The 19,596-nt window shown below is 38.4% G+C and overlaps 1 protein-coding gene across 2 annotated transcripts in view; it reads left to right on the top strand.

Annotated features, from left to right (window-relative positions):
• The window catches only part of pam (peptidylglycine alpha-amidating monooxygenase), a 67,229-nt gene extending 58,245 nt beyond the window's left edge, over positions 1 to 8,984 (top strand). For both annotated transcript variants that reach the window (XM_054612901.1, XM_054612900.1), the window contains 6 exons: positions 1,245 to 1,360; positions 4,949 to 5,045; positions 5,238 to 5,288; positions 6,105 to 6,356; positions 7,239 to 7,298; positions 7,796 to 8,984. In XM_054612901.1, coding sequence (XP_054468876.1) covers positions 1,245 to 1,360; positions 4,949 to 5,045; positions 5,238 to 5,288; positions 6,105 to 6,356; positions 7,239 to 7,298; positions 7,796 to 7,974 — 755 coding nt within the window. In that variant the 3' untranslated portion in view covers positions 7,975 to 8,984. The remainder of the gene's footprint in view (positions 1 to 1,244; positions 1,361 to 4,948; positions 5,046 to 5,237; positions 5,289 to 6,104; positions 6,357 to 7,238; positions 7,299 to 7,795) is intronic.
• The last annotated feature ends 10,612 nt before the right edge of the window (positions 8,985 to 19,596 follow it).

Genomic DNA, 19,596 nt, shown 5'->3' with positions numbered 1-19,596 from the left:
TAGATTCATGTTCTTTGAGTGCAAAGAGGATTTTTAACAGGCGTTATGTTCATATCTATGACCTCTAAACAATGTATAAATCCAATGATGCAGAGACAGGTCAAACTCACGCCCGACTACCAGCGCCACGAAGCTCTGGGCTGCGTGGCAATAGACATGTAGCATTTCGACGGTTTAAAACTAAAATAACAGCCGTCGGCTGGAGCAGCGGGGGTCTTGTCGGCAATGCGGGACCTCAGCTGCAAGGCTATCTATCAGAGGACCCCCCAAAACAGATAACATTGCAATTTGAGAGGGCTAAGTTATGTTGAGGATCATATTAACATTCAAAGGGTACTTTATAGATGAAAGCATTTTGGTTATATTGTGGATATGCTGTGAACACCCCCCCAAGTCAAATCATATGGTAGCACATGCAGGTTGGATGACACTATACAACGTTGCTTTCTTCCCAACTGGTTTTCAACAGTTGAATAATTGTAAATTGGTTGGCGTGATTGGTTCAGTTGCTAAAATTAACAAGCTGCCGAGATTGTTTTGACTGAAAAGGTTAAAGTGTTTGTGATTCAACTCCGGCTAGCAATGGTTTCAAACGTGTGTGGGACTTTAGAGCGAGTTGTATATTAATGAATGGGAAGCCAGAGCCAGAACAACGAATGAGACCCCACACACTGGCTAAACGGTACTTTTTAAATTTTCTAGTACTGTCTGTTCAAACTCAATGCTGCATTGTTTAGGTAAAATGGACCATAACATGACATCAAACGTTTAACTCTTGTAGCGGTAGATGTCACTGGGTGTAATATAGGAAAACGTGACTCTAACTTTGAATCGTACATATAAGTATGCAAAGTTTGGACTAGATTTGTTTGTAGGCAAAATTCAGGCAGCAATGATTAAAATACTTTATTAGGAAATATGGATGCATTAGTGTATGGTGTGATACAAGCTAGATAAACACTGAAAGAATCTTGAAAAATCCTAGAAAATGATCTGTAGAAAAGAGTGGGAACCCTAAAAGAGAGAGAGAAAAAGAAAGAGCGCTTTACTGGCAGTGATGGACTTAATCAGCATTGTGTTAACTCCTTTGGTTAAGGCTTGAATATAAATTACATTCATGTATATGTAAAAGTCCCGCACTCCAGCTTTAGTAAATGTTTTTAATTCAAGGATTCCCTTAATATTGTGTAATCCCAAGTGCCTTGCAATTATTTGTGTGCATGTGTGTTTGTGTGCGCATGAAGATGGCTTGATCTTCGCAGTAAATGGGGAATCTCCATATCGCTCAACTCCAGTCAGAGGTTTTGTAATAGATTATTCAACCATGGATATTTTGGATACCTTCAACCCAGAGAAAAAGGTAATCTTACACACACACACACACACACACACACACACACACACACACACACACACACACACACACACACACACACACACACACACATACACGCTCTCACCGTTTCTCACTAATTTTCTATATTGACTATACTGAACTACTGGTGATGACAGAGGTCTCTTTCCCTACATTTTCCAATTTTCTAAGAAAAAGTGGGCATGTAGACAGTTCTACTGTCCTACCATATTTTCAGGTTGTCATGAACTTTTAGGGTATACCACTTATACTGTTCTTCCCATGCATACAAAATAACTGGTGTGACTAACCTATCAGAAAGATCCAACTCGTATATACAGGTAAATTAAATGCATTAATGAGGGCAAACTATAGCTAAAGCAATAGCTGTGGAGGTCTGCTTATGCAGCTCCTCAATGGCAATCTTAGATATGCCATTATTATTCATTATGACCAGACCCAGATATTTAAAGCAGTTGGCGATCTCTAAATTTTCTCCATTACATACAAAATTTTGTTTGTTTATTAATTTTTTTCGACAACCAAAAACAGTAACTTCAGTTTTATTACAATTGACCTTAAATGTCCATTTCTTACAGAAATGATACATATATATATATATTGCTTTCTGCAACCCTTTATGTTATAAACAGGATAATTGTACAAAAGTACTAACAAGCTGAAAATAACTATCAGTGTGCTTACAATTGATAGGTTCACAGCCATTCTGTGGTATGGATTCCTCAAATGACATTGACACTTTTGTACATATTCATTACTTCATCCAGGAATTTTCCATTAACACCTGGCTATTTACAAACTGTATCAAATGCTTTACTGTAATCAGTAAAATAACAAAAAAGGCTTTTCTTTTTAAAACATAACAAATTAATAAAATAAGTACAAAGTTATGACTAGAAACGGAGTAACTCATTCTTAATTCCACCTGGGTTTCCCTAATAGAAATATCTTCTCAGAACAGACAAGTATTTTAAAAGTAAGTAAGAAAAATAAAAAATCCACAATAACTAAAAAAAAAATCTTATAAATACAGACAGAATAGTTATAGTATTGCACAGTGTATTTGTATTGCATTCAATACATTTGTAAACAGCTTACCCAACAACTCAAGTGTGATACATCTGTAACTATTAAATTCCCTGCTGTCACCTTACTTCTTAAAGATTGGCACCCAGTCTTCAAAGATAACGCCTGAGTCCAATATCTTGTTAAACAAATAAGGGCGTAAAACTGTACAGTACAGCAGTGTAGCAGTACTTTTAATATATACTCGTTTGGACCTTTATCTAACTGGCTTTACCAATTTTGATATCTCTGCACCAACTATAGCTGGCAAGAGGCATTATGTTTTCGGGTTGTTTGTCCCATTCACTGACATATTATCAAAGTTGCACTACAACGTATCAACTCTGTCCAGCTGTATTTGCCTATAAACTTATCTCTTTCTATTGTAGAAGAACATTTTCTATCTCTCTCTTTCTTGTCTCTGAACTGACAATGAATACATATCCTGGGTGCTGATAGATCAAAGGTCCTTCCTTCCTGAGAAGCTTAGCCCAGAGAGAATTCTACAAGCATACTGTGGAGTTCTGTCTCCACTGCGCAGTGAATAAAGCTCATCTGAACCAGCCACAGAATTGGACCTTAAAGAAACTTTTCATCGACACTATCTTTATCCTAGTTAACAACTTGTACACATTTTTCAGTGTCTTTACCTCCATAGTTTAACTTGTCTTTTGCTGGTAACAATCATTTCCCATTGGTTTCCACTCAATAGCACATAACAATACAGTGCTTATTGAAAAGAACTCCTGTACAAAGAAATTGAGCTGTAGTTGCTCTCCCAATATTTCTATCATCACCACATCTGCCATTCGGTGTACAAAGCACAAGGTTTTAAACACATTTCTAACAAAGCATTACCATAATTGCCTAAATCTCTATGTATAATGATAGATTTTCTCTTTATGTCAGGCATTTTGAGTGTGCCACAGTGCACAGGTATTCTCCAGGGTTTTCATTTAGGATCAAAATATCGGAATCTGCCAGAGCAACATCATCTCTTTCGTGTATCGCCATAAAACTACAAATGGTGATTTTCTGTACCCATATCAAAAATGATTAGTTCCTCAAACATTCAACCATTACAGTATGATTTTTTTTTTATAAGGTGGGATGGGAACATGTTACGCCACTGACTTTAATTTTGCGTGCCCTAATTCCCATTGCTATTAATAATAATAATAATAATAATAATAATAATTAATCCTTTATTAGTCCCACAATGGGGAAATTACAATTCTCTCCATTTAACCACAACACTCTCATAGTTGATTGGCCGGCAGTGGTGCTGCTGGCTTCCATCTTCTCTCCTCTCTGCTACTCATAACCAGCAAGAGGCTGGTTCTGCCTCTTTCCCAACCTTGTAAGCGGCTTGTTTCTTGCTCCTTTCGTTCAAGACCGTATTTGGCATCAAACCGCCTTGCTAATTTGGCTGGGAAGCCTCTGCAGCCAATCTCCATGGGGAACAACCATGCCTGCCATCCCTTTTCCTTGCCCTCCCGAACTAAGGATGGGAACTTCAAGGCTTCTGGGCTCTTTTGCATCCCTTCCGCTCAAGTGTGTCTGCAAGAGACAGAAGCAACTAAACATGGCATCACCTGTACCGTCCTTGAGCTATAGATTTTTGCACACAGATTTTTGTGTGCCAGTGTCCCCTTTTGACAACAGTGATTGCAGTGGGTTTCCTGCATCCACTTGTCTTCCTTGAGGTTCCGTACTTATACCTGGACCATGTCTTGCCTATTCCTTGCACTTGCGTTCACCCACTGCTGAAAGTGTACAGAGCAGAGTCACAGGGGTTGCCGATGATGTCTACCAACTTCAGAAAACTCTGACGGTGATGGCTGCCCACTTGTGCCTGGACCGGTTGTGATACCATTGGAGTCTCTCAGACTTAATAAGACTCAAATGTAGAAGCCTACCTAAGAAAAGTTTGGGGGAAGTCCCAACTATTTCTCTTAATGGCCTTTACAGCAGTAATGGGGATTCGGTAGAGTGAAGTGGCAAAAAGGCCTGGGCAGAAGGCCATGCTGGAAAAGTGGTCTTAAATTTGTTTACTCTCCGGTCAATGTTGCTTTAGCTTTCTCAAAGTAGTATTTCCTGTTCTGGATGTTGCCAGTCTGTGCCAGGGTGTCAGGCTTTTTTAACAGGTTGCTTGTTTTGTTGCATGAGTAGCATATGAGACTTTGGAAGCGCCTGCCAAGTCTTTTTGCTCTAGGTGTTACATTTCTGAGATCGTAATTCATTTAAGTCAAAATAATTATAATCCAAACAAAATAAATATTTATAAAACAAATGATTTAGAGATTTCTAATGCAACCAGAGAGGGAATTTGACCCAGCTATAAAGTAAGCCAAGCTGAGCTAAGGTTTGAAAGTTTACCTCCAGTCTAAACGTAATGTTTATCTTCGGAACAGACATGTACTGTACCCAGACCATTGGGATTTTGCAAAGATGATCATTTTTGTTGCCTAATCTTTTACATTACGCTGTATTTTCCTTCATTTGCAGGAGTTTAAAATGCCTCACGACATAGTTGAAACCAGGGATGGTAGTGTCTTTGTCGGGGATGCAGGCAGTAAATCAGTCTTCAAATTCACCACTGAGAGTAAGCTAAGCTTCACATAAACCTTTGATAAATCTAAACTATTAAATGTTCTTATCTGCAGAAATAATCAAGTCCTTTTTGTTGTGACTTTTCAGATAAACTGTGCCTGTAATTTAACTTTGTAGTCTCATTAACCTGTATCCTCCACTGGCTTAAATATATTCTGTGATATTTTTCATTTCAATTTTCCAGAGTTACATCGCTCTGTCAAGAAAGCTGGAATCGAGGTTCAAGAACTTGATGGTAAAGATTGTTGAGTTTAACAGTTTTTATATTTGATGACACCTTGAGGCAACATGGGACGCACATCACAACACCTGTGTGCAAGCCCATAGAACAGAGCCGTATCCAAATCAGTTGATGTGTGAGGGGGTACTTTGAATATAGCCGCAATATAGCCTCATCCAAATTATAATAATTAACAAAAATAAAATTGTTTAGCAAAGTTAAGCAATAGGCTAACTCAGTTCCCATCAAGAGGATTGTGTATGTCTTTGACACTTGCACTACTGGCGTATTATGAAAGATTGGAACATGAGACAAAGTGCAGTCATGTGGTTATATGAAAGTGACAAGAATTTTAACTTCAACTAGATTTTGTTTGCCTTTAACGTTGATAATAAATACAGAAACTTGTGTTATTTTTATTCTAAAATGCAGTTGTTGTTAAAATGGGTATTTTTTTTCTTTTCAGTAATGTGAGAATGTGGACTCCATCACTATAGTAGCATAGTCTTGAAGGTAAAATGTTGTACTTTAAAAAAAGTACAAATTGATTCCTTTTTCCGGACCCACCTTGAGGTTTTGCCTCTTTGTCGCCCTTTACACCCTTGATGAGTTTGCAAGAATCTTTTTCTTAAATTTGATTTTAAAGAATTAGGACTTGCTTTTCATCTGCAGAGAAAAAACTAAATCATTTAGTGACTTTGATGAAATAGCACTCCCAAATGAATTACTCTTGGTTTGGGCACACTTGTTGTGTGGTTGACTCTTCTTTGAAAAAAAAGAATAAATCATTGAGTGGAACCCCTGTTAATCACAACATTTCTCTCTGTGTAGAAATGGAGACATTTGTCCGAACTAAGGTGAGGCCGGAGCACAACTTTTCAAAGACAGCAGCCATCCAAGGGAAGCAAGCTCTGTCTCTACAGCCTCAGCCACAGGAAGAGCCAGAAGAGGAGAAGAAGAAGAAGAGTGCAGCGAAGCCAAACCGAGAGCAGGGTGTACTCCCAGCTATTATAACCACCCTGCTGCTCATCCCGCTAGTGGTGGTCATCTCCATTGGAGTCTTTATCTGCTGGAGAAAAAACAGTACGTATGACCCAAAAGTTTTTGACATTAAAGAACACCAAAATAGATATAATTATAATTAATCCAAATTAGGCCAGAAAAGTGTCTTTTGTTTAGAATACCGGTTTAGAATAGAATTTGAGGAAAGCAGGGCGACATTGTTCCGGAAGTCCAGCACATTGAAATCTTTAAACACCCAGCACACTGAAACTCTGAATCAGATATGCTTCTGGTGGCTGGCCACTCTAGCGAGTTGCCATCTCTGCGTTTGATATGACTGAGGGGCCTATATTCTTGTCACAGACTGGGCACCAGACTAACCCCACAGCCTGTCTACATTTTGCTATTCATGTGTTGTATTGGTTATTTTTTTATTGGATCACAGACAAGCCTCCAGTGAAAATAGCACCTTACATTTTAGTATTGTCTGTTAAGGGTTAATTATCGGTCAACAAGGAGAAAAAAAATCGAAATGGTTAAGAAAGACTGTGTAACAATTTGGAGTTAATGTCGCTGTGGTGACAAAATAGTTGTTTATTCAGACCACAATACATTTCCTGGCAAAGTTTCAGTGTTCAGATGAAGCCTGGTGTTGCAGTTGTAAAACATTAAGGTCAAGCACATTTCAGAAAAGAGGTGGTAGCTGATTCCCTATCCAAAAGCTTAGTAAATCTCAGGGTAAGTCAGTATTGATAAGCTTTTAGTAAAAATTAATATAAAACCCTATTTTGGGTTAATGAAATAAAATGATAATGTCAATATAAAGTCATTAATGAAAGACCAACCAACAAGAAAAATAGGAAAATAATAGAATGCTAAAAATAGTACATGCTGTATGATTTGATGTCTTTGTACTCTCAATGTTTGGTCGGCATTCAGCTTATTATTAAATATTGTTTGCAGACGCATATGAGGTGAAAACTGAACCAAGTTCTGTGGGAGGGATCTTTGGAAAAATAAGAGGTAAGTCATGTGTGTGTGAGTGCGTTTGTGCCTTTCAAAGGAAAGGGCCCAAGGCCCCTGATTTGCCAGCATGGGCAACTGAGGAGCTGGTATCCCCAAAGCGAGGTGCAGGCTCAACTAAATTACTTGATTTTTTTGTGTGTTTTTTAAATTATCCTTCTTATGTAGTGATGGCTGACAGGTTTGGTGAGCAACCCCCAGACCCTCAAGAGGGGGTTTGCTCATCATAGTCAGCATGGTTTTATTATTATTTTTATGTTTTTGTTGTTGGGGGTTTTGGGTTGAAGAATTCCAGCCCCTGGTCTGTGGTTATTGCGGCACAGTGAATAAGGGCTGGAATTCTTCAAAACTGTACTGTTGCAGGGCCAGTTTGAATATTGGATCCAAAAATCTCCTTCAATCGCTGTGAGAAGGTTACTTTGTATTCGTACAAACTGCAGATAATCACCATGTTAATGATGTTATTTTTTCCTCTCTGGTGTTTTCCCTCTGGCCAGGTAAAGCTGTGGGCAGTCTGAACCTGGGGAACTTCTTTGCATCCCATAAGGGTTACAGTCGTCAGGGCTTTGACCAGCTGAGTACTGAAGGTAGCGACCAGGAGAGGAATGACGGGGACAGCAGCGACTCGGAGAATGAGGAGTACTCTGCTCTGCCACCTCCTCTGTCCTCCTCTTAGACTCCTGGGGCCAGCCACCTACCTTCTGCTTACATTGCCAAGATGTATGTTAATCATCATGTGTGTAACTGTTGTGTTAGCTGCCAATCTTATTGTTTATATATTTAAAATATGTTGTATATAAAAATAATTTAGCATTATTTGGACAATTTATTTAATCTTTATTTAATTAACAAGCAGTCTTGATACAGCCTTGGTGACACAATTCACACATATCACTATGACAGATTGTTTTCCCCTAATCAAACTAGCCTTTACTGAAATTATCAGAAAATCCCCTCGACAAATGTGTCGGATTCAGCCTCAAGACAAGTACAAGACCATTCAAAGGATTTTCTTGAAATGAGCATCGGGAACTTGGGAAAAAATCTGTGTCAGAGAGATGAGAACAATTATTTAATTGATCATATTTATCAATCACACTCATCTATATTCCACATGTAGCGAGTGAGTTTCGACGCAGTCCATGGTCCGGAGTTCTACCGCTTCGTGCTGGTCACTGTGCTTGCTCCATTAAGATAGAGCCCTAAAAAAAAATAAGAAATCTCCTGCTGACTGTCTATTTTTGCCATTCGGAGTTTTTCGTTCAGCTGAGTCAGAACTGGACATGAATACAGTGTTTTTTCATGAGACTCGATATCTGAGTAAGAATTTAGTAAAGCAAGATTTATTATCGATTTATTGTGATCTTAAAAATAATTAGTTTAACAACACTGATATAGCATACAATATAGACCGTTTAGTTTTACTGGACAAATGCATCATTCCTTTTATAAATCTCTTACATGTAGTAAAGCAACACACAAATAATTAGTTCAACATGATTGTTTGTTCCAAGTGTAGGTTCAGAAACATTTCACTTGTAATTGTGTGCCTTTTTAAATCTATATGTTGCCTTTCTTCATCACCTGCCATTACAAAATGTACCATGGGATCAGAACAGTTGCTGCTTGTAGAGCTTGTACTATATTGATTTCTATTCCATTCAAGTAAACAGAAAATTGATATTACTATATGTATATTTTTGTGTGTATGTGTACGATGCCAATCAAACCAAGCCAAGTCTCAAGCACTGTCACTATTCACAAACTTCAAACTATATAAAGAAACAACATGAATTGAGAAATTATTGTTACATACCTGTTTAACCTAAAAGAACCACATCAGTCGGTTGGCAAGTTTTGAGCTCCCTACCTACTAATCCATGGTATTTTTGTACTCTCTTCTTAAATGCAAGTTGTACTCTCAAAACTAACTTGTGTTGAGTAATCCAAAGCAGTGAACATTATTGTTGTTCGGTAATGCACTAAATGTGTATAGTAATTTGAAAAATCTGCACTGCATGGCCTTATGCTGTAGGGCTGCAACTACAAAATATTTTTCTCAATGATTAATCTGGCATTATTGTTATTATATTCTGGATCAATTGTCTTATCTATAAAATGTCAGAAAAATATTTAATAGTGTCTATCTTTATTCCCCTGAGCTCAAATTGAAATATTAAAATATCTTGTTTTGTCAGACCATCTGTATAACCCGAAAGATACTAATGATATAGATGACAGAAAAAAGCAAATATTCAGATTTGAAAAGCTGGAAACAGTGAGTTTTTTTTATAGTTTTGCTTAAATTATATTAAAAAATATTCATTGATATTAAAAATAGTTAGAGGAATTTGACATCACTATCAATTACAATAGTCATGCATTTGGGGTGGTCCTCAAGTGCATGTTTGCATTTTAATGGATCTGTTTCAGCAGTGTTATATTTTGAATATTGTGAATTATTGTGCACAGGTACATCAGCTGTTGAAAAGTTCATTACACTGTTTCCAACTGGAATTGTTTCTTCTCAACTACAACTGAGTACATTGCTTAAGATTGAACTTTAAATCAAAAAATAGTAATTGATCATGTTTGATATGATCAATTACTAATTTAAATTATATGAGATTATGGTAGGAAACATGTTCACTCATACTTTCACCACAAGTCATAGGTTGTCAATGAAAATAAGCAATTCAGTGAAATCTGAATCAAGGACATGGGTAGCCCTAATAACAATGCAACAATCAATGTCCATTAAAAGCTAAAAAGCCAAAGCTAATTCACAACACACACCTAAAAATACACAGACACATAAACGGTGGTGGGATGAAGAGTATGTTGCTTGCCCAATCGGAATATTCAGTTTAATTCTGTATCCTCAAGTTTCATTTCATTTGCTCAATCTTTCATGACCTATCTCAGACCCTCATCAAATATTTCTGTTTCTATCAATATCTATTATATCTACCATAGCTGTATTTGTCATACACTTCAAACTTTGTATGAAGGATTTAATGGCATGCTATATAGTTTGCATTTCCAATGTTGCAGTCACGTGTGGGCTATCTGATATTTATTTTGACACACTGGTTTTGCTGCAAGAGTACTATTTTCAGTAACTATGTTATTTGTGTAATAAAGTATCTGCAAAGCATAACAGTGTTGTATGACTAACGATTTTTTATATTTATTTATTAAAATTGCCCTTCAGAGTTCCACTGTCAGACATGTAGTACAACAACAAAAAGTAGTGGAGTAGTATTCAATTCAATGCAGTTTATTTTGTATAGCCCAGAATCACAAATTACAAATTTGCCTCAGAGGGCTTTACAATCTGTGCACATGCGACATCCTCTGTCCTTCCCTCACATCGGCACAGGAAAAACTCCCCTAAAAAACCCCTTTAACAGGGAGAAAAAAGGAAGAAACCTATGGGAGAACGACAGAGGAGGGATCCTTCTCCCAGGATGGACAGAATGCAATAGATGTTATGTGTACAGAATGAGCAGCTTAACAGTTCTTAGATACAACACATTCAATGTATATGACATGAATGATTCATATAATAAGACTACATATAATAACAGCAGAAATTATTACAGTAGAATTATAGCCATGAAAATAGGGATAGTAATGTGACTAATAATAATAATCGAAGTAGCAGTGGGTGTCAGTCGGCTCACAGCAGGAGGCACGACTACGGTCCAGGTACCACAACGTTTCATGGAAACCTGCAGAACGAGAAAGCAAAAAGGGCTTCAGGGTGGAAGTAAAGCTAAAATGCTTAATGGTACAGGTAATAGTAATAGTAATGTGACTAGTAATAATAATAATGGTGGTAGCAGTCGGTGTCAGCAGGGCCGTAGCAGGATGCACATCCACGGTCCAGGTACAGCCACGATTTATAGAAGCCTGCGAAGCGAGAAAGCACAAAGACTCCAGGGTAGAAGCAAGTCAATAAGCGTAATAGTACAGGCAATAATAATAGTAATGTGACTAATAATGATAGTGGTAGTAGTAGTGGGTGTCAGCAGGGCCTCAGTCGGTGGCACGATGACAGTCCAAATATAACCCCGATTCCTGGGAACCTGCGAGGCGAGAAAGCACAAGGACTCCGGGGAAGAAGCAAAATCAGTAATGTGCATAAATAGGAGATTAATACATAAAGAAGGAGGGAGAGAAGAGGAGAGAGGAGCTCAGCGTATCCTAGGTAGTCCCCGGCTGTCTAGGCATATAGCAGCATATCTAGGGGCTGGACCAAGGCGAACCTGAACCAGCCCTAACTATAAGCGCTATCAAAAAGGAAGGTCTTAAGCCTGCTCTTGAAAGTGGTGAGTGTGTCTGCCCCCGGACTGAAACTGGAACCTGGTTCCACAGAAGAGGAGCCTGATAACTGAAGGCTCTGGCTCCCATCCTACTTTTATATACTCTAGGAACCACAAGTAACCCTGCATTGATTGAGCGCAGCTCTCTAGTTGGGTAATATGGAACTATAAGTTCCTTAAGATAAGACGGTGCCTGACCAGTTAGAGCTTTGTAGGTAAGTAAAAGAATTTTAAATTCTATTCTTGATTTAACAGGGAGCCAGTGCAGAGAAGCTAATACTGGAGTAATATGATCTCTTTTCTTAGTTTTTGTTAGAACACGTGCTGCAGCATTCTGGATCAACTGTAAAGATCTAAGAGACCTATTAGAGCAGCCTGATAATAAGGAGTTACAGTAATCTAGTCTAGAGGTAACAAATGCATGAACTAGTTTTTCTGCATCACTTTGAGACAGGATTTGCCTGATTTTCGCAATGTTACGTAAATGAAAAAAGGCTGTCCTTGAGATCTGTTTTATATAAGAGTTAAAAGACAGATCCTGGTCAAAGATAACTCCAAGGTTCTTAACGGTAGTGCTGGATGCTAGAGCAATGCCATCTAGAGAAACTATATCGTTAGATAATTGAATTCGAAGGTGATCTGGACCTAGTAGGATAACTTCTGTTTTTTCAGAGTTTAACATTAAAAAGTTACAGGTCATCCAGGTTTTTATGTCCGTAAGACATGCTTGAAGTCTAGAGAACTGGTTAGTTTCGTCTGGCTTAATTGATAGATACAACTGGGTATCATCTGCATAACAATGAAAGTTTACTGAGTGTTTTCTGATAATATTCCCCAAGGGAAGCATATATAAAGTAAATAAAATAGGTCCAAGAACAGACCCCTGTGGAACTCCGTGACTAACCCTGGTTTTCATCGAGCTTTCATTGTTTACATATACAAACTGAGATCGGTCTGATAAATACGACTTAAACCAGCTAAGTGCGGTTCCTTTAATGCCTATTAGATGCTCCAATCTCTGTAATAGGATTTGGTGATCAATGGTATCAAATGCAGCACTAAGGTCTAGCAATACAAGTACAGAGACAAGTCCTTTGTCTGAAGCTATTAGAAGGTCATTGGTAATTTTCACCAGTGCCGTCTCTGTGCTATGATTCACTCTAAATCCTGACTGAAAATCCTCAAATAAACTATTGTTATGCATAAAGTCACAGAGCTGATTTGCTACTGCTTTCTCAAGGATCTTAGAGAGGAACGGAAGGTTAGATATAGGTCTATAGTTAGCCAACACCTCTGGATCTAGAGTAGGTTTCTTAAGAAGAGGTTTAATTACAGCTAGTTTGAAGGCCTGTGGTACATGGCCCGTCAGTAAAGACAGATTGATAATTTCTAATAAGGAGTTGCTAATTAAAGGTAAAACTTCCTTAAGCAGCCTAGTCGGAATCGGGTCTAAGAGACAGGTGGAAGGTTTAGACTTAGAAATAGTTAAAGTCAATTGTTGAAGGTCGATGGGAGAAAAGCCATCTAAATATATTTCAGGTTCTACAGCTGTGGATCGATCGGTACTGGTTGAGGGCAGTAGATTATAAATTTTTTCTCTAATAGTTAGAATCTTATCATTAAAGAAGTTCATGAAGTCACTACTACTGAGGTTTATAGGAATACACGGCTCAACAGAGCTGTGACTTTCTGTCAGCCTGGCTACAGTGCTGAAGAGAACCCTAGGGTTGTTCTTATTTTTCTCTATTAATGCTGAATAATAGGCTGCTCTAGCATTACAGAGTGCCTTCTTATATATTTTAAGACTGTCTCGCCAGACTAACCGCGCTTCATCCACATTGGTGGAACGCCATATCCTTTCAAGTTTTCGCGATATTTGCTTTAAATCGCGGGTTTGAGGATTATACCATGGAGCAAACCTCCTTTCTTTTATTAGCTTCTTTTTTAGAGGAGCTATAGAGTCTAGTGTCATTCGCAGTGAGCATGCAGCACTATCAACAAGATGGTCAATCTGAGACGGACTAAAGCTAGCGTAGGAGTCCTCTGTTATATTGAGCAATGGTACTGAATAAAACCCTGAAGAAATCGCTTCTTTAAATTTAGCTACAGCATTATCAGATAGACATCTAGTGTAGAAACTTTTGCCTAATGGCGTACACTCTGGTAGAACAAATTCAAAGGTTATTAGAAAATGGTCCGATAAAAGAGAGTTCTGTTGAGAGACAATTACATTTTCTACTTCAATACCATAAACCAGAACAAGGTCGAGGGTATGGTTAAAAGAGTGAGTCGGTTTATGTACACACTGACAGAAGCCAATAGAATCTAGTAATGAACCAAACGCAGTACTAAGGCTATCATTATACACATCCACATGAATATTAAAATCCCCTACAATAATAACTTTATCTGTCTTAAGGACTAAACTAGATAAAAACTCTGAGAATTCAGATAGGAATTCAGAATACGCACCTGGTGCACGATACACTATAACAAATAAAATTGACTTTAATGCTTTCCCGCTCGGGTTTGAAAGACTAAGAACAAGGCTTTCAAATGAGTTGTAATTTAATTTAGGTTTAGGGTTTATTAATAGGCTTGAGTCAAAAATAGCTGCTACTCCACCTCCTCGGCCTGTGCCTCGAGGAATATGAGTATTAATATAACTTGGAGGAGTTGATTCATTAAGGTACTCTTCATGACACAGCCAGGTTTCAGTAAGACAAAATAAATCAATATGATTATCTGATATTAAATCATTTACAAGTACACCCTTAGATGACAGAGATCTAATATTTAAGAGTCCACATTTAACTGTCCTGTTTTGATGCACTGTTGCATCAGTTGCCTTAACTTTTATTAAGTTATTTTGTATAACTCCTCTTCTGTTGACTTTAAATAATTGAAGTGGCCGTGGGGCAGACACAGTCTCTATAGGGTTTTGGGTGGGTAAGTGGGTGGGTAACTGCTCCAAAGGAAGCGCAGAGAGGTGTGAAAGACTGCGACTCTGCTTCTGCTTCCTGGTCTGAACTCTGGGTCATGGATTAGGTCCACTAATGAACTGGGTCAGATTTCTAGAGATGAGAACAACAGAGTACACTACTCCTCTATCTTCTGGACGCCTGACCACCCGGTAAATGCGATGATCCCAGTGATCTTGAATCTTGTTCCTCCCACGCACCTGACGATTTTTGAGAAGCACCAGCTCACCCGTTTCGAATCCGGTGTCTGTTACCTGGTCATTATTTGCGTGGTTTCTCCGCTCTGCGTTCCTGGCAATCTGCTGTCCGACGTGGTCGTGGGCCGTCTTTAACCACTCCTGGTGCTCTTGTACCCAGTCTGCGGTTATCTCTTCTACAGCGGCATTGCCAAGTAAGAAGTCCACTGGCAGCTTTGGTTCGCATCCAAACATCACAAAGTAGGGTGCAAGGCCCGTAGTCTGGTGAGCAGTGGAGTTGTAGGCATACGTCATGTGAGCCAGACGTTGGGGCCAGCGTCTCTTCTTCTCTGGGGTAGTCGCCTCAGGAGGTTGTGCAGTGTACGGTTGAACCTTTCACATTGCCCATTCCCTTGAGGATGATATGGTGTGGTGCGGCTTTTCTGGATTCCATAGACCTTGCACAGCTCATGGATGAGTTTGGCTGGTTCCAGTAAAGTGAAATCAATTGCTAATATTTCATGCGGCCAAGAGGCCTGGATGCTGCCAAGATATGACCAAACCTTAGGCTGGATAGCTTTAGCAATGACGCATCGCTCGTAGTTACGACACAATGTTTCAAGGGCAAAGGGAAATGTGGAAAATCTGTATATAATCAACGTTTAAATCCTAGAAACAGCAGCTGACAACCATACCGATGGCCATGTGATAAAAGGCTCTGAAATTAGATAAGATTGCAATTATGAACCAAAACATCAAAACACAAAAGATAAATGCAAAATATATAGTAAGGAACCTAGGCTAAATTAGTTATGAGAACATGCAAAGCTGTGACTACAATCAAAACATGAAACCTGTTTAAAGCTTGTTAAGTTAAAGCCAAACAGTACATAACTGCCACATGTCTTTTTGTTTGCCAACATACAACACGAACAGGAAGTGGTAGGACCCCAGACAACAAGAGCTGGCCATGACTAGGCCTGTGTTTATGTCCTGTTATGTGACACATTTCTGATACAGAAACTCAAAGGTGATTCTTAACAGTTGATTAGATAATAGTTTCTGCCTGATTTTGATTCATGCATCACTATTGAGTTATTTATTGAACCTCTCTTCTTTTTAAATATTTACAGATTCAAATCTTCAGATGTTTTCAGGTGTATTACTACCTCTCTCTTTCTCACACACACACAGGCTCACGCAGGCACGCACGCACGCACGCGCACACACACACACACACATTTTATCTATGATCAGCAGTCCTCTAAATCTATTTTGGGCAATCACATTTTTTTTCATTATCTATTTTCATTTAATTTATTTCAGTTCACTTCAATTATGTTTGCAGGTGCTGTTTGAATGTATTTTGTGTTCTATTTATTTGTTTATTGGTTATTTGTTTTATTGCATGCTTTTAGGTCAATTATAAGTGTTAATTGAGTATCAAAGTCAATATTTTAGTCTAATTTTCTTTTAAGTTTTGCTTGTTTCCTTGAATTAAAAGGGGGTCCACATGCCAGTAAGCACACTATCAGTCTGATGAGTTATGATGTAAAGCTCAAATTTTGAGAACGTTTAAAATTCCAGCTAATTCTAATGAAGACTTTTTTCATTAAATTTGAATGAGAGCATTTTAAGTTCAATTCATTTCAGTTCACTTCAGTTATGTTCAAATCATTTTAATGTAATTCATTGCATTTTAAATTTTAATCCCTACTTGGACAATTAAATATGCATTGACACAAATCCAACTTTTTAAAGTGGAGAGGAGCTTGAAAAATATTCTTTGCCTTTTCCAAACAACTTGCTCTCATTTAAACAATTTTTACTCTTCACACAATTTTAGGTAAAAATGTAGGAAATGTTCTGCTGGTCTATGGTATCCAACAGACTTACACATTTGTCTCTGAGAGCCTCAAAGCGACTTGAACTCCAACCAACTGCTCCATTGGACTCAAAGAAAGCAGATTGTAACAGGTTGTTTTGTTCAAAATCACTCTCTACTCAAACCTTTCTTAATTACTCTGCCTCTTCACCCAGGTGCTCCAATCACCCTGGCAACCAGTGATACACACTCATGCACGCACACATTGAATACCACCTCAAATACAGAGATGAGGGGAGTGACAGCTCCTCAATTTTAAGTGCCCTCATTGTGACATTTTTGACACCACAAACATAATAATCATATTGACGCGATCGGCATCTCTCTGATGATAATAATATTTTGCCGATTTGACTTATGGTTGTTGCCTTGGAAGCAGGGCTATGACAGGTAGTATTATTCAAAATCCACTCCCAGTCTTAAGATAAGTCTGCCCCTTCATTCTGTTGCACGCGCTTGCATGCGTGTGTGTCAACTATAAATCTCAGATGAAGAAATGAGAGAAACGATAGCTTCTATTTTTTTCTAGTTTATTCATACTTTTTCTGTCAAATGCACAAACATTTTCATTTAATTATACTAATATTTAGATTTTGAAATAAATTTGTTATTAATGACCGATATGTGTCATGTCCTTTTGTCTCTAAAATAAGTATTTTTAAAAGAAAAATTATCAGTATTGATATCACTATTGTTAGATTGTTACAAAAAGTATCTGTATAGTGTTGACTTAAAAAAGGTATCACCCGTCCCTACAAAAGTATTGTAATTATAATTTATTTGCAAAAAATAAATCTGAATTTGAAATAGTTTTTGTTGAGCTAATCAGTCGCAAGGTGAGCTGAAGAAGCTAGGTTTACGCAGCTAATGCTAGCACCAACATTAGCTTGTCAGTGTTAGCATATCGTTCCCAAGCGAGATAAACTGCATTTCTGAGGCGCTAGCTAGGTTTGTACTGTGAAGTTGGTCCGGTGGCCAGGTTTGTTTACCATATCAGGTAGGTTGTCTGCAGCTTTACAGCCTTCTCTTACCAAAGATTAATAGTGCTACCTATAGGTGAGAATTCATATTTAAAATATTTGTTGTTCTTATGTCAATAAGACCAACAATGTTACACATTTTACATTTACTTTAGGTGTAGGAAGATTTTAACAACCTGTTGATGTTTATTGGCATGTTTAAAGTAAAGCTAATCGTTAATTACCCACCATGCTAGGCAGAGTTTGGTAAGAAATGTAAGTTACATGTTTCTTCAGAATATATGTTAAACAACATAAGGTTTATACTATTTTAAGACAAATGCCAAATGATTACGCTCAGTTGGTTGTAGCTATGGAGCAAGCCTGTAAGAGCCCGCTCTCTGCACTGGCTATCCTCAAATCACCTGCTCATGTGACATTCTCCTGCTAGCTTTGAGTTGAATTTCTCATAAAGACCAACTGCTGCTTTTCGTTATGTCTAGCGTGGCAACCCAGTCTCAGGGTAGTTTGTGAAATAGACACAAAATTGAATCTATTGATTTATGGACATGGACATTTTTTGTGTCACTCAGCAAGGCTTTCAAATTAATGTAATTCAATTGGAAGTATCTTTTGTGTCTTCACCGCGTACTTCTCGGTCAGTCCGGACGACATTCTTGGGCTCCATTTTGGACTCTGGAGAATGGAACCTGTATTTCTTTTTCTCATTTGTTATTCTTTGTTGTTGTTCTTTTGTTTTGTTTTTCTGTAACGGCTATAATGTTTAAAGGAACAGTGTGAACAGTCTTTGGCGATTGGACTCCATAGCAAAGCTGTCTAATAGAGGGGCAGTGATGCTGAAGTCAGACAAGGCACAATCCTCCAAAAGAGAGTTTTCACTAAGCTACCTACTATAGCTCAATAAACTCCCCACTGGAAGGGTTTCAGGAAAAGTACGGCGGATACAACTCGAGTAACTTTATGGACTTTTATTGCACTCACACAAACAATAAGCACCCACGCACTACGTAGCCTGACTGTTACGCTAGCCTCTCAAGTTGAAAATAACTGTTAGTTAGACAGATAAATAGGTTGTAAACCTGCAAAGAAAAAACAAACACAAAACCCAGAATTAACCAATGAAATTAAACAAACATTCCCGTGACATTAATTCTTGATTTCAGTTACTAGCATGCTAGTTTATAATCACTCACCGGCAAGGCGTACTAGTCCTGACCATCAACTGTATAAAATGCGACCTAAAGGCGTGGCCACCTGCGCACTGGGACTAATCGCGCATACACAGACACACAGTATGGAGATCAGGAAGGACAATAAACAAACCTGTAACCTGGTATAATTATAACATATATAAAATACAACATAAAATATGCCTGCATTTGGAATAAGGTGGTAAATGTTGGTACTTATTTCCTCAAATACCCTAGAACGTAATTATAACATCTATCACTTCCAATATATATATAAAGTAACAGTAACACTTACTGGGAAGTTCTACACCTCCCACTTGGCCTACTGATTCTAGAATTCAAGTAGGCCACCATAACCAAAACAGTTAAACTTCTAAGTTCTCCCCATGAACGAATGTCACAACATGAATAACCTGGGTTCAAGGTAGTCTCAGTGCCCATAAACAACACATTGTCCTTGATGACATGACCTCCTTCACCGAAACACACCACCAGCCTCCGGGAGGATGGTAGTGGGGGGGTCTTGATCCTTCACCGAAACACACCACCAGCCTCCGGGAGGATGGCAGTGGGGGGGTCTTGATCCTCCACTGGAAGCAGAACCACCAACCTCCTAACGTCCCTGTGGAGGATGGTGGAGGGATAGTTCTGCACACCTCGGCTTTTCTTGGGCTGTCCACCGAAAACTGGACAGCTTTGACATGTTCTCACCCTCACATCTCGTACTACGCCCTTCACGTCGGGACACACCTCCACGA

This window comes from Anoplopoma fimbria, chromosome 14 (assembly GCF_027596085.1).
Source record: "Anoplopoma fimbria isolate UVic2021 breed Golden Eagle Sablefish chromosome 14, Afim_UVic_2022, whole genome shotgun sequence".
Taxonomy (NCBI): Eukaryota; Metazoa; Chordata; class Actinopteri; order Perciformes; family Anoplopomatidae; genus Anoplopoma; species Anoplopoma fimbria.
The sequence above is the reverse complement of the archived record's forward strand: the minus strand, read 5'-3'. Positions and strand labels throughout refer to the sequence as shown.